This window comes from Drosophila sechellia, chromosome 3L (assembly GCF_004382195.2).
Source record: "Drosophila sechellia strain sech25 chromosome 3L, ASM438219v1, whole genome shotgun sequence".
Lineage (NCBI taxonomy): Eukaryota > Metazoa > Arthropoda > Insecta > Diptera > Drosophilidae > Drosophila > Drosophila sechellia.
Genome location: NC_045951.1, coordinates 14,538,000 through 14,554,031, shown reverse-complemented (window position 1 = coordinate 14,554,031; position 16,032 = coordinate 14,538,000). Strand labels below are relative to the sequence as shown.

Genomic DNA, 16,032 nt, shown 5'->3' with positions numbered 1-16,032 from the left:
AATATATTTTTCAGAATTTATCCTCACACTCCTACTTGCTGAGTAACGGCTATCTGACAGTCTTTTCTCTTGATTTATATTTTTATGTAAAGCACATTTTACCGTATAATTTTTCCCAGTGCAGTGCATCTGGAAAGTGCTGCCAAGCTGGCTCGCCACACCACTCCCATTTCTGCTCAAGTCGGGCATTTCGTCCTGTCTGCTTTAGACACCAATATATTATGCCATTGTCATGGTGTGCGTGCGCGTGTATCTGTCCGCGGTGTGTATGTGTGAGTGGCAGTTCCCTGTTGCATGTACCCTGGACGAGTGTGCAGTGCCAGAAACCCTCACTAGTGCCTATTGGTACCCTCTCATCCATCCATCCACCCACTAGATTTCACAACTCTCAGGGGTCCTTCGTCCTTCCGACTCCTTCTTACGCATTCAGCCCATCTCATTCGTTTAGGTCGAGTCAGCATTTTGCATTGCAAATATTTATACCCTACTTAGTTTGAGTTTTATGTGCAAGCCCATAGAGTTTGTCCTGACTGCAACGGTTTGGAATCGGGAATTGGACTGAGTGTGAAATGAAGACAGTCAAGTTAGATTAGCATGAACGGATACAACCGCATTTACAAATTAGAGCTGTCTGTAATCGGAATTTCCACGTAAAATTCTGGAAAACCCCTTACAGAACAAGCTTTCTAAATAAAAAGGTGGGGCTTACTTTTTGATTTCTGCAAAAATTCTTTATTAATAAATCAAAACTAATAAATTATAAATTATGGAAACCAAAATTAGTTTTTATTTAAATTATTATTATGGTTTGAATAATTAAATCATTGAATATTACTCAATGGCTCGTTATAACCTTAATATGGAGTTGATCAGTTATTTCCATTTGTTTTGTTTATCTAAAAGATCTAAAACAAAAACCCATCTAAATTAACATTAATCTTAATGCACTTTTAAACTCCTTTTAAGATCTCTTAAAATTTAATTTTTAGCACTTTCGCTAAACAGCAATCTTTACTGTTCGAGGACCGTTTGTCCTTGTGCATTTTAGGAGCTTCGTTTGGTTTGACGTGCCATTTTTGCAACACCACATGCCATGCAATTAATTTGAAGCAATTGCACGGCATCGAAAATAATATACAGAGATGGAATATTGTAAATGCCATCTAGACATATTTTGCATGCAAATTTGACACTTTTTGCCTCATTATTTGACGCCATAATAATAATTTTGTGCCGGGCAGAATGCCAGCAGCATATTTCATTTAATGCCATCGTGTGTGTGAGTTAATAAGGAAATATCCTTTTACACATGTGACCCTAATAATTTCCCCGAGTTCTTAGGTTCTGAGAGCAGGCTGCATTACTAATAATAATGCCATTGTATGCATGCGTATCTGTGTGTGTGTGTCTGTGTGATGATGCGGTGGTATTGGTGGGGTATTTTGTGCTGTGTTGTGATTTATTGCATTCGTGTGCCAGATTTTACAAATGTAATGCGCCACACTATGGCACCGATCCCTTGCCATCCCACTCCACCCCCGCCGCCATCATGCATATGCAAAGTTTCGAATATTTTGCCTTGGAAATGTGTCACAGTGTGCGTGTGTATCTGTGTGGCATATAAGGGGGTGTGTATATCCGTATGAGTGTGTGTGTGGAGGAGTTCTCGCATAAATATTCCGTACGGAGTCATATTTCTTTCTTTCGTTTTGTATGCGCTCCACTCCTTCAAAGTGGCGTGGACATACGTGTCGGAATTATTTGACTTCCGTTTTCTCCGTTCCGTTTCCGTTTCGCCTCTTTTCGGCTTCAGTTTCATTGTCAGCTTTCGGCTTGGGCATAAGATGAATATGAAATTTTTATTAGCTGGCAAAAGTTGTAAATGCAAATTTGTTAACCGAACCGTACAGAGGTCTCCTGTTGCTCACAGGATCGGATCACCTGGCGCATGATGTAAGCGGAACTTGTCAATTCACAGAGCATAAAAATGCGGATTTCTTGAATTCATTCATATGCCACAGAATCATTTGCGCAATCTTGAAACTAAAATGCTGTCACTCGATGGCAAATGCACACAGAATCTGTGAAACTGTGAACTGTGATGGCCTTCTCTTCAGTTATTACGTATACGCACTCGAACACACTCACTCACGTGCAATCGAAATGGGAAAAGGAAACTATCTGTGGCAATGCGCATAACTATGCATAATTGTTGTAAAATGTCGGAGCTCGAAAATCTGATAAATTATAACTAAAAAGTTTTTGAGTGCGCCAGCAGAATTTTAAGCAATTCCAGCCACGCCCAGCTGGGCAACAAAGGCAAATGGCCCCCGTTCCATTCAAAAGTGTAACTGAATCCCATGCAAAAGCCGAAAGTTGAAACATATTCAATTTATGACTTTAGATGAAAATTCCCCCAGCATTTAAATCACTTATGCACTTAATCAGTGCACTTAAAATGCAAGAGAAGTGCCACAGCAGAGACACTCTGACAGAAGCTATGGCAAGAAATATGCAATCGTTTCGCAGGCACTTGTTAACAACGTTTTTTGGCAAGCCCTTAAAATTCAAAGACCGAGAGTGATTACAAATTATAATTATAATTATAATATTATATATTTTTCTACCATTGAAACATTCAAATTGAATTAAAAAAAAAAAAATTAAATTATAATGATTAAGAAAATAGATGCGGTAAAGAAAAAATTCGTCATAAGAATGAATATTTAGAATAAAATTATAATCTATATTATATAATAATATAATCATTATAATCTATAAAATGGTTACAAAAATTATGTGGAGTTAAAGATTAAAATACATTGGACTAAGTACTATACGAAAAGAAAATAGAAATATTAAGAAATTTAGTTTAGGTATGCTTACAAGTACCGCAATTTTTGGTTAAGTATCTAAAATGATCAAAAATCAATATAAAAATGTCTGAAAAGTACTTTCATTGTCTTAGCTTCATTCTTTCTCTACTTTGCTGATCGGTGTATTGGTCGGAGTGCGTGTACGCCATTTGGTTTTAGATTGCTTTTGGGGTAGCCAAGAGAAAATGTTGACACTTTTGATTACGCAGTATAATAGTGTCCCCACCCCGAAATTCCCACTGCCACTCCCATAAGTTTCGCCTCGATCAACAATCGATATGCGAGGGAAGTGATTCGAAGTGTATATTTACATGTGAGGTCTGCAGGAATGCATTCACAGCCGACTCCTTGGCCCAGAAATCACGTAGGGTCGCCTTTTCCGGCGGCTCCCTCTGCGGATAAGCGGTCATCTCCGTTGTGGTCGATTCGGCGTACATCGATGTTGATTGCGATTACACCGACACGCACACGCATACAAAGGCGGGTGCCGTGTACCCACACACTCTCACTCGGTCTACTTAGCCTAGTTTTGGACAATATATATTTTTTTTGGCTATACCACCACACGCCTTGACTCGGATTTGGAAACAAATGAATTTAGAGCACGTGACAATTTGCGCCTTGATTTATGCGCCAAGGTTTTCTCGACGCTTATTTATGCTATATTTATTTTCGGGCGTAATTTGAATAATACGTCCGTATAAAAAAACATTTATCACAGTTGATATAATTAATGTCACTTGCACAACAAATGTTAAATATGAATTTGCACAACTGCGTCAGCCGCCGAGTCAAGGAAATATTTTCGGAAATTAAATCGCTGGCTGAACGATTTCGGGCGCGTGTACAGAGTCCTTTCAAAAGATGTCCTTTGGCCGGAGAGTTTTAACCGCATTAGTCGCTGCTAGACACCAAACTGTGCCTACAGTCGTGCTGAAAAGTTTGGTCAGGCGCGTTTTCCAAACCGCAGGCCACAGCAAACAATATGACGCAAAATATTGCACCGCATACATAAACATAAGCCAGGGGGGTCGGACAATCCAGGGGACAGCGACGGAAAATCGCTGGGGAGAGGGGCAAGGAGATGGCTGAGGTAGAAGAAGAAGCAGCAGCGTCTTGTCACATTGCGCCTGTAAGTGTGACATGGTCTAATGGCATTTCCAAATAGCTTAGCGCAAAAACTTCATACGACCGTCACTCACTCACACAGGCGCTTTTCACAAAGACTCACTTACACTCTCTTAACTTGTCAGGCCATCAACAACGACAACAGCAACAACAACAAGAATAACACCAACGACAGGAACCCCAACGAACAGTTACAACAACAACAGGGCAACAACAATGGCGACGTTTCAATTGCATTTCCGTTTGTACCAGTTTTCATTTCAAAACTCATAAGTTTCAGACGACATCAACGACGAGGACGTGACCAGCGGGCTCGTCCTCTTCGCCTAGCAACTTCTTCTTCTTACACTTAAAAAAATATTCCACGAATATTTAAGGAATTCATTATTTTTGTCAATGCTACATATTCCAATATAACACATAAAGTAAAATCTTCAAAATTCATAACTCAAAAAACAATATGCTTAGATAAACAAAAATGTAATTGATTTGATAACTGCTCTTTCATTTTTATTTTATATTTCGGGTAAATTAAATTATAAAGTACAATTCTATAGTTCCTGTAAATTGATTTCACTGCATCGAAGGGAACACACTGCGGTTGGGAGCGCGGGACAACTGTTTGCAAATTCTAAAAAGTTTTCAATATGTTTGACGACGTGTGCCACACACAATGGGTGGAAAACACTTTTTGCTTATTTAAGCGAAGGTGGAAAATAGCGCAGTTAACTCGCAGGTAAACGGGAAAGTTTTCATTCGGAAATAATGGATGGATAAGAACAACGATTATCCAAAACCACGCACTATGCTTGTATTTAAATATCAGCATAATATTTTAAAAAAGTTATTTCATTAAAAACTTGGAATATTACATTTTAAGTTTCTTTCGAAATGTTAAGCTTTATCTAACTGTTGTTATTTTGTTTAATCGCCAATGAGATAAATCAAAAAGTAAAAAAAATGTGTAAAAATGGTGGAGGTTTTTTAAACAGATTACATTTTCCTATACTACTATACTACTATATACATTTGATAGTGCTGCAAAAACTAACAGATGAATTAATGTTTGTAATTTTAATAAATCACATGCTCTAAATTAAGATTTTAAGCAACATTTAATTTTGATTTTTTACGAATAAAAAGCTAACGGAAAAGAGCATAATTATGACACGAAAAAATAAATTATTGCCCTCGCTTAAAAGCAATCTCGATAACCTTTAATGTAATTAAATCATCCACATTTGGTTATTATTAAATCTGAGCTTAAAGTTTCTTCTTATTAAACATATATCTTTCATTATAAAGAAGCAACGTTTTTTAGCCAATGTTTGACTACCCCAAAAAGTATGGTATAAAAGGTGGTCGAGTAATGCCGATTTGGTGTGTTTTTTATCGGACCTACTACCATTTAGTTCCCTTGTGCAGCGGGCCGGCTCTCTCAAGTGAAAGTTGTTGTCTGAGGGAAAAACAACGGAAAATTGCGCCTCAACCCGGAGCCCATAACCCCGCAGCCCACCGTAACCACTATACTGGTACTTCCACTTTACCACTTGAGCCGCTTGACAACTTTCACCATTAGCGGAACAACGGACAGACAACACCAGCACACTCACTCACAATATGGCTCACACAAGTCGATTTCGTAGTCAGCGCCATCAATTTGAGCTGAAGACATTCCCCAGCCGCTTTTCCAGCTTTTCCAGCCCCCACCCAACAGACCCCCTTTCTGGAGGCCTGTGTTTTATTGCTCTGTGCGCTTTGAGGGCGACAGGAATGTTTGCCGAGTGCTTTACAGCACCACGGTCCGATGGATTGAGTTGTTTTGCATAGTTTAAAGTCGAGTGACGTCAGTCACAAAATTATGAAAATATTATATCCAGTGGGCTGCATTCGTAACGCCGGCAAATTCAAAAAGATGTGGGTGTACGAGTGTAAATAATTTATTTATTCCTTTATGCCTTTTGGGGAAAACCGTTAAGACGACTTCCCTGGCTGCGAGGAATTTGTTGTCATTTATTACAGTTGCTGCCAGTTGGCCACTTGCTTTTTTGGCAACAGCCGAGTCCGTGTTGCCAAACGTAGAGCGAATAAACAAAAAGCCAAATAACCGAAAAAAAATCCCAACAAATTCTAATTACTGTCATTTGGCTCTGGTCTAAGTTTTTCTCGGAGTTTGCGGCTTGGTTCTTGGCAACTTGTGCTCTGGAACAGCATAAATTGGCTTCCGAGCAGCCAAAAAGTTCGGCGCTTCGCTCTTCTTTTGATTAAGTTAATATATTTTAATTTTGTTTTATGGTCACGGGAAGTAGTAAAAACGAGTGAAATTATTACAGCTCATTGAAAACAAAACAACAGTCGTTTACCATTTAAACCCGTTAAAGTGGATTACTTCTGCGGCCGCTTCAATAAAGGGAGCAAATGATGAAAAGAGCGAGTATTTTCGATGATTTAAATGGCCAATTCTAATTTCCCTCTTGTAAAATAAGTTCAACCCTTTTTATGTAGCTCACTCGATAAACTTTTATAGTTTCTCCAACGTTACTGGCACTCGGAAACCTTGCAGTTTCAACAGTTTAAACTGTCCTCGGCTATTTATTCAACACTCCGGCTCCTTGTTGTTGCTGGCGTTGCAATTAAAAACGCTGATATATGTTCTTTTTACAATTCAATAAATTTACGCAATGCTTTACTGTTGCCAGTCAACCCGGCGAACCTTCTCCATTCCCCTGGCTTTTAATGCAATATTTGTGTTCGCCTGTGCGCGCTTTTTGTATACAATTTATTTTGACTCTGTGGCGCGGCGAAACGATTCAGAATCTTGCAAACCAATGACAGTTTAATTAATTGCCGCACTGTAATGCGTTTTAAATTGTCATGTTTATACAGAAAAATCCAGCGAGGGCCTCTGTATTGGTCCAGCACGTCCTTTCTGCTTGTGGGCGAGTGGCAGGACAAGAGCTCACGGCATGTCCTTTTATTGCGAGTGTGTGGGTGGCTTAATGCCTGATTGTGGGACAATGAGGGAAATTGCCAGTAATAAAGCTATGGCATTATATTTTCAATGTGTGTAGAAACTATCTGTGTGTATGTAATAATTTAAATCTGTTATTCAAAATAAGCTCCTAAAAATATATATTCATCTGATATTATTTTGGTGCTAAATAAAATTGCACGAAAATGTTGAAATGTTCCAAATGAAATCAAACTTATTATTTAACCCAAACAAATGGAGAGGAATACCCTACGACTATTTAACTTTTATTTTATTTTAGAAGCTCCCTTTTTTTAATAGCACATGACTGGCACATTTAATAACTCAATGGCGAAATTAACCCATGGTAGGCCATTTATGGGCATGAATGTTTGCGGGCAGTAGGATGGCTGGCTGGTAATATTGTTTTTCATTTGTGTTTCATTGTTTTCAATAATTGTTATTATTGTCCGGAGCTGTTTTTCGATTTCAACACCTACATATTTTCATAGGAACTCGCACATGCGGTCGCTGCTGTCCCGACACCCGCAACCCGTCTCCCTTATTGCTAGTGCAATTTCAATGGCCGCAAACTACAACAATGAGCCATTTAAATGTCAACCACAATGAGGATCGGGTAAACATATATATGAATATTCACATATTTATGCACCGCACTCGTGCAAATGTGTGCGTTAAGCCACGGCATGCAACTGCTCTGATTTGATAAGACGCTTAAGTGCTTCGGTTGGACTAATTTATTAAAGTGCTTTATTAATGCCCTTACGAAATCCCAGAAATTGCGTCGAGGCATCTGGATGCTCCTAATTGTTAGTCCTGCCCGAAGGAAAACTATAGCAGGCCAACAACAATGGCGGTCTGGGTCACATTTTCCAAGCCAATGCGCCTGCAACACGGCGAATGCGTAATATTAATAGGCGTCTTCGTAAGCAAAATTCTCTTGGCTCCCCGCCCAAGTTTCCATGGTTGTTGCTACTGCTGTTGCTGTAGCTTTTGCCATAATTGCAAAACGCCTTAAGGCTATAGACGCGTTCGAGCCCATACATATGTCCATACATATGTAAACACATAATTATGACTACAGAGGGTTGACCAAGGACTCTTAAGGAGTAAATGTTGTCGAATAATACGGATTCATGCTAATTATCGTTTGCAATAAGTTAGTGATATGGAAATTCGTATCGAAGATCAAAATATTGTATAAAATAACAAGGGATGTTTATTATCACGAAGCTAATAGTGCATACGTTATATCTTTACAAGCTTAAAAGTTTACACGATATTTTGTTTTATTGATATTATATACATCTTTCAAAAAAAGTGAAAGGTTTTTGTTGGTTTCTGGAACAAACTGCAAAAACTTCCCTCTGCCGTGTAGACAACATTTCCGCCTGCTGCATCTTCATTATGTGCGACCAAATTAAACACATATACGTAATACATGTCCTCAATCGAGCACGCATATTGTTCAACAACTTGGCGACTCAATTCGAACTTGACTCCAATTAGATTCGAAGGCGTGACACAAATTGTTTGTTATTGTTCCCGGCCTGAAAGCCATTTAATTATACAAGTAGTAATGTAATTTTTCAATAATCGAATCTATCCGCAGAACGGAGCAATTATTTCGGGCCTTTTCAATACGACGATTGGCAAACAAATTTAAATGAAAAAGTGCAAAAGGACAGAAAAAATGGCAGCGAACAACAAATTAAGAATGCGATGAAAGGCGGCAATTAAACGGTAAAAATCCGGTGGCTGGCATGGCATTTCGCTCGGAAACTCCCCACCATCCTTCTGCCACTCCAGATTTTCGATGTGAATCCCCTGAATATCCTGATGCTGCAGCAGTTACGTGTGCCAACTGTCAATGCAATCAGTAGCCGTAATGCTGCACCGGCGGACAACTCAAAAATGTAAATCAAGCATGGCTCTGATGACGTAGTCAGAAAATCATTAAAATGAGCCCACAATGGCACCAGTAGATCCTGCCGAGAAGAGTCAGCAGCGGTCAACAATGCCAGGACAGCAGAAAACAACAAAAAATGGCCAGTCTGTGTTTATATTTGTGTCGAGCAATTAAAAAATCATTGCAGCAGCAGCAAACAAGCTGGAAAAGTTAAGGAGTTTTGAACTGTGGAGTGATCAGGAATTATTTTAATATATACATATTTATTAATATACTCGTAAATATTCTATGAAGTTCTGTACAGTTTTCAATATATTTTAAGCAATGAATTTATGAAATATATATATTTTTATATTATTGTGTAATTAAAATAAATAACCGCGCTTAAAACATTTGAGTTATATACTGCTCTATAAATTATTCAATAAATCAGAAAATTCTGGCTTGTTGCCTTTTTTTGAGTATGAATATCCGTCGGATCAAAATAATTATAAGTACATTATTTTCCAAATTTATATTCCCCTGCTCACCACTCGTTCAGTGGGTATTGAGTATAAAATTTTCTTGTAATTGTGAAGCAGACGCGTTGTACACACACAAACGCGCATTACTCATACGCCCGGTTGGCTTGCACCTTTTGCTAAAGGGTTGGGAGGGGCAAAAGGCAGCTCTGGAGGCAACTGAGATTTTGTCGTGGCGCTGTAAGTGAAAAGGATCACGACCACGCAAATGCGCAATTTATGTCGTCAGGTGCAGTCAACGGACACAGTTGTCCCGGCCCCTCATCGCCATTTTACCCCCTTTCACCTCGTCTTTACCACCACAGTCCTTACCCCACCTGTTAGCCATAGTCAACTATCTGAGCCCACACCATCGCCATCGCCATCGCTCGCCAGCTGGTTCATCCACATTTCACATCCCTGGCGCGTGCAACACGTAAATGGCAGCGAAATTTATCAAACGCTTTATAGCCCAAAGGCAAGTTCCGAAGTTTTTGGCTTTCTGCGGTGTGGAAAAGCGATGAGGGCGGAAAACCTGGGAAATAACGTAGACGAGACGGTGGTTTGTGGGGTTTAATCTTGTTCACATGTCACTGCAGCTTGTTTGGTCATAAGTTGGCCGCCTTGGCAGGCAAAAAAAAAATAATAATAATTGACGTGAAATCTGGTCGCTCTCCATTCGCCTTTTGCCCACTGCCACCGCCGATTACCACCCACTGCCCACTTTATATGCAGTTAATTACAATGGCGCTGACCTTGCGTGCTGCATGCCCCGCATTTTGGCTTTTGTTCTCTTGGCATGCCGCTCACGTTTGTGCCAAAAATCTTAATTTCTTTGCGGCTCTGCGTGTCCATTTTTCTTGGCCAACCGGGTTTTGGGGTGCAGCAGGAAAAGGAAAGCAAAGGAAAGTCCAGGCCATCATTCATAATTGGCGTGCTGCACCTTTAAGGCATATTTATGGCACAGTGGCATTATCGGTCAGCAGAATTCTGGGCACTGGGCTGGTTGCTAAATTGCACGATATATATCTAATTTCAGCGCTAAATTGGCCAGCAAGGAGAATTCAAATGGAATTTCATATTGCGGCTTGTAAATGACATTGCAACTGCATTCAAAGGTGTGGTGGCAGAAGAACAAAATAAATTAAATAAAAAATGCAAGGCGGTATTAAATCATTTCTTCATTTTCTTGAAACCAAACTTTTTGTTATATTTTTATATGTATAGCACGACACATTTTTACTTCTACCGATCAGCTTTTAAATGGAATTTTTTATGGCAGTCAAAACTGATGCTATTTTTCTCATGTGTTAAAGGGTAAAATATAACAATTTTTCGTATTTGTTTAGCATTTATGGATCTATACATTCAATGATTGAAAACTTTAGCTTTAAATGAAAGATGCTTATGTCGCCCTAGTCTAAAATAACGGTCAAAATATACATTACAAAAGGGTTCTGTTTTGTGTTTTACATTCCTTTGGTTTTATTAAATTTACTTTGAGATTATTTTCCATCCGCTTTACGAAGAAGATGAATACCATAAACAAATTAAGAATATGGAAATGAAAAATTGTTAAGGCGACAGCAACTTGAATTCCTTTCAGAGAAAGCTAACAAATTCCATTAATGCTCGTTAATCCCTTCCCCATTATTTTCGCTCGGCTCCTTGGAACAACCAAAAGCGACGTTTCCTTTTCATTGTCTGAAAATTCCTCTGTCTCAACCCACTGTTGGGCCTTCGACCTTCGCTGGATGGTTAGAAATTTAAATTTTGATTACAAACTGTGTGCACAAGCCACCCACTCCGCGTTTTTGGCGCACAACGCAGCAATTATTTGGCGGGGCAAGCTTTTGACAAGGTTAATGCAATTTGCTGCACCCAAAATCATTCAAATTTCGCGGGTCGGCGTGAGTGTCGTCACGCATTCCCGGTTGAATAAATTATCATAAATGATTTTGTAAACAGTTTTCGTCCGCTTGGCTCGGCCGCAAAATGAATTTATATTATTAGCCAGGCCAAAGTGCACTTTGCGCCTGGTTCTGGCCCGATTTCTTGGCCCCTCCCGTTCGGCGTAGTACTTTGCATACATTTTTAATTTCCCTAAGTGAAACGCCACAAGTTTTCAAATTGGCCTTTTTCGCGTGAGAGCGCCCGAAGTGCCGGCTGATTTTCTATGCATTTTCCCATCTGATGAGTATATATGTGCCCGCTGCTCCATTGTTCTTTGTGGCCTTTTGTGCCACGGCGTGGAGCTGGAGCCCACGACCCCACACAACGGATCCCCTTTGGTTGCCGAAGAGAGCGCCTCTGGCTCATCATAAGTTTTGATTTCAGGCGGTGCAGCGAATGGAGCGAAGCCCTATACATAGAGAAAAAATGGGAACTTTTCTTACTTCATTGGGAATTTTTTAGGCTAAACATCTTTGATAAAAGAGTCCCAGTTCTGCATACCAAAATTGGGAATTTGAATTACCAGATAAAATATTCTGAAAATTCAGAGATTTTGCACATAGAAAATACTTAACTGAGCTATACGTCACAAATACATTTATAGCCTTTTGTCCATTACGGCCAAAGTAACTATATGATTTTGACACAATTTGTTTGGCTTAATGGTTAAAGCTTCTTTACCAATCGCATTTAAATTTTAAATTAGTAATAATGGCATTTTTTTCTTAAATTTTAACTTTAAATTTGTACCATTCTTAACCACAGCTACGTCAAGTTATAGTTATACTTCATAAATAGTCAATTTTCAGAAATACATTGAACGAAACCGCGAATTGCGGTTTATTTTGGCCTTGGTTTTTATTGACCGTATTTTTTGGTGAAAACCGCAAACTCTCAGTTCAATCATTTTATGTCGGTGAGTTTTTCAGAAGTTTTTTAGTGTTGCAAAATCAGGTTACATACTCAGTACTTTAAATAGAATATTTAAGGCCCAGTAGTTAAAAGATGACGTTGCGCATGTCTAGTTATACGAATGACTTAATAATATTATAGTAAGAAGAAACACTATTTTTTAAAGGCTTAAGTTTAATATATGTATGAGTTCTGTCAATCTTGACCGAAAAAAAATATCCTTGTTTGAAGTATTTTCGCAAGTGCACTCTGCATGCTCCATGCTGCGCTTTTGTTTGCTAGCCGCGGGCCAGGCACAATTGCCTTCGCCGTAGCGAGTTGCAGCTGAAGTTGAGGCCGGAGTCGCAGTCGGTACTTGGTGTCCCGTAGTGGAGCCCGGAGGAGAAGTCCCAACCTGGTGGATAGCGGGTGGCGGTCTTGGGCATCCTGGCGGGATGGAATGGCTGCTTTTTTCTTTGTCTTGAGCACTGGCACATCGTGACTTTGGCTAACGCTTCGACTGCATTAGACGCATAGTCGGGGATGGCTTTTGACTTGGTCGTTATCGATTGCCGCAGCCTCTCCAGCCACCACCACTATCACCCCAACTCCCAATGCCACTCCCACTCAGCCTTATCATCATCAGCCACCCACAACGTTTGTCAAACGGAAGGTGGAAACTTTTTCAATAGTTGTTCCGGAACATGTTGGATGTGCGGACGCTTGATTGCTGCACCCGCATGATGTCTGCGATTTGTGTGGATTTTTTTTTTGGCCAACTGCCTCGGCCAGATGTAAAAAGAGAGGACTTTAAAGCCAACTGTTTGGAGAGTATCTGATTGAAATTTTTGCGAAAGTCAATCCTTCAAATGGGTTGCTTAAAAAAATATCCTTGGGCGACGAAATTTTTCTTTGAATATTATACAATGTTTTTATGACTTGATCCCATTGTTTGTTACTTTTAAATCTTTTGTTATTAATATAATTAAATTGTTTTTGAGTAATTAATGTACTTTGTAACTAAAATAAATCATTTTCTCCCACGAACTTTTGGATGAAAAGTTATATTTAAATCTGTTACTTTTAATTCGATTCCCTCGACCGCTTTCAGTATATTGAGGGAACTTATCGATAGACTGCCAGCTGACCATTTTGCCCCAAAGAGTTGATGTCCTTATGATTTTTTGCTGAACCAAGCTACTCTTAAGAACCACTGCTCTCTTAGCCGCCTCAACTCTCAAGTTAGCCCACTCTCAGTCGACCATAAAGGCTAAGACCTAATTCCCGACTTGCCCTCGTCGCAGGCCAAAAGGCGTGCTAATTGTTGGTATTGTTTCTAGGGCTAGACTCCTACAACAGCGAGAGTGAATGAATGCGAATGTGTATGTATGTGAATGAGAGCGAGAGAAATCGAAAGTGCTTGCATGCAAAAATGTGGCCCCACCGACCGACTAACCACCCACCCGCTCACTTCACCCATTTCCCCGCAAGGACCCGCTTTTCCGAAGAAGAGGGAGCAAAACAAAGAAGCCGAAAGGAAAGCGACGCCTTTGATTTTTAGGCCAAGTGACCAAGTTTTCTCACTCCACAGCGCTGACCGTAAAAAAACGCCAAAACCTCGTATATAGTTTTATGTATGTTATGCACACTAACATACACAACCGGCACACTCACTAAAATTATACCAAAATATTCAAATTTATATTGATTTTGCGCCTGACGTGAAAACTCTCACTTAAACTTCAAAATCATGGAAAACTTAGCTGAGCTGAATGCAGAAATGCATGCAAATAATCTGGTACTAACCTTGAAGGCCTTGAACGAGGATACGACATAGAAGGCTCCATCCTCCAGTTCATCGAGATGATATTTTCGATCTCCGTCCATGGAGAACACATATCGAGCACCCCGTGGCAAGTCCATCTTGGGCGAGATCTTATCGAGAAGATTGTCCAGCGAGGTGACATCCCGCCCGGGACGATATCGCAGCTCCACGCCCGGAAAGAATGGATCCCCATTCCGGTAGAACACCACACGGCGTGCCTTCCAATAGGAGAGATTGTTATAGCGCGATGCCGCTGCACTTGAAATTTCTGGACGGGACTTGGATCGCACCAGCGGCACCACCGGCGGCTGCTCCGAGTTCTCGCTCATGTTGTCCAGATACCCGGGACTAATGGCGCGACTCTGCCGCACACTGGTTGCACCAGTGGTCGCACCGTTCCGTTGCTGCCAATAATCCGGCACCTGCCGATCTCCACCAGCCACCTGCTCGCTGGCTGCTAAGTCCTCCTCATCATTATCGTACCGGCTGGCGTTCTGAATCCGGAAGCTGGAGGACACCGGACGCTTGGGACTCTTCGCAGGACTGCTGCGGTTGCTATCGTTGTTGCCGTTGATGTTGCTGCCGTGCTTGTTAATGTTGCTGCTGCTGCTGTGGATGCCGTTCCCGTTCCCGTTCCCGTTGTGCAGATTATCATCCAAATGGGGCTGCGTCGGTGGCGGCGAAACGTTTCCCTCGAGCGGTGCGTTCGGACTAATTTGTGGCATTGTTTGGCCGCCCAGAACGGAGTCGTTACTGCCAGCTGCCTCTCCACCGCCATCGACCTCATCCTCGCCGGTCTGGGCCTGACTCAAGCTGGCCATATAGTCGTCGTTCTCTTCGTTGGACATCGTCCTGGTGTTGGTGCTGTTGCTTGTCCTGCTCCCAAAGCAGTCACGTCAGCTTTCTCTTAAGGAATTGGCTCAACTTGCGTGCTCGGTTTGTTGTGGTCAAACGGAATCGCTAAGGGCAGCGTCGCGTCGACGCAAAGGAAAACTTTAAGCTCCCAAAAGGTGGGCAACTTCTTGGAGGTTTTCTTCGAGCACGCAGTCGCTGGTTGCCCAGCAAAGAACCACGTTGCTGGCCTGGCTAAAATGGAAAATATTTGATTAGAAATTTGATTAAGCAGTAAAGTTATTTTAAATTAAATTATTGGATTAAAAAACCTGCATCTAAATGCTTAATACTATTTTACAATATTAAATTAAAATATACAAAAAAACCTTTTTTATAAAACATCGATTCAAATGTCACTCTCCTAATAATCTTAGTTATCTAAAAGGTTGGATGTAAATTATGTTGCGGAATCAATTAGTTGTAATATTCGTAATTCGAGATTGTTTATCATTTATCAACTGTGGAGAAACAATTCTAATTGTCGTTATTCAGTTATTCAGTTCTCTGATAGCCTTAAACATGTCAATAGATCGAATATGTTGTGTGTTAGTTTCCCATGTAATGTCTTCATTCATAATCCTCAAACACAGCATACATATGTCCTGGTCCTTGTTCCACTCAAGCCCTGCACTTAGAAATATCAACTGTTAACCATATCCTCACCCTCTACGTAATCGATATGCCACGAACTCTCGATGCAATGTGTCCAATGCTCCCATTGCCCAGGGCTCTCCAGAGTTCCGCCCTCTCAGCCTGCCTGCTGCTCGCCTCCCCCACTTCATAGGACTCCAAAGGATTCAATGGGCTGTCCGGCGAGCACTTGCCACTGCCTTTGTCCCAGCAAACAGACCAAAGAGCCCCACTCAACCATTCTGCGTGGGCACTACAAACATTCACACTTCTGCGGGGTCGAGGGACAGGGCTATGGGTTCTGGGTTCAGGGTTCACAGTTCAGGCGGCTCCACTCCTCTTCACTTCTCTCCCGCTGGAGAGGCCGAAAATATCGCGTATTATTTGCCCTGCCTTGCCTTGCCTTCATTTGGCTACCTCACATCGATGAGGGT

General features: G+C 40.8%; 1 protein-coding gene across 1 annotated transcript in view; it reads right to left on the bottom strand.

Moving 5' to 3' along the window:
• Positions 1-15,132, bottom strand: part of LOC6605709 (echinoderm microtubule-associated protein-like CG42247) — a 38,843-nt gene extending 23,711 nt beyond the window's left edge. The window contains exon 1 of the mRNA XM_002030489.2: positions 14,056-15,132. Within this exon, the coding sequence (XP_002030525.2) occupies positions 14,056-14,922 (867 nt within the window). The 5' untranslated portion in view covers positions 14,923-15,132. The remainder of the gene's footprint in view (positions 1-14,055) is intronic.
• Positions 15,133-16,032: the final 900 nt, after the last annotated feature.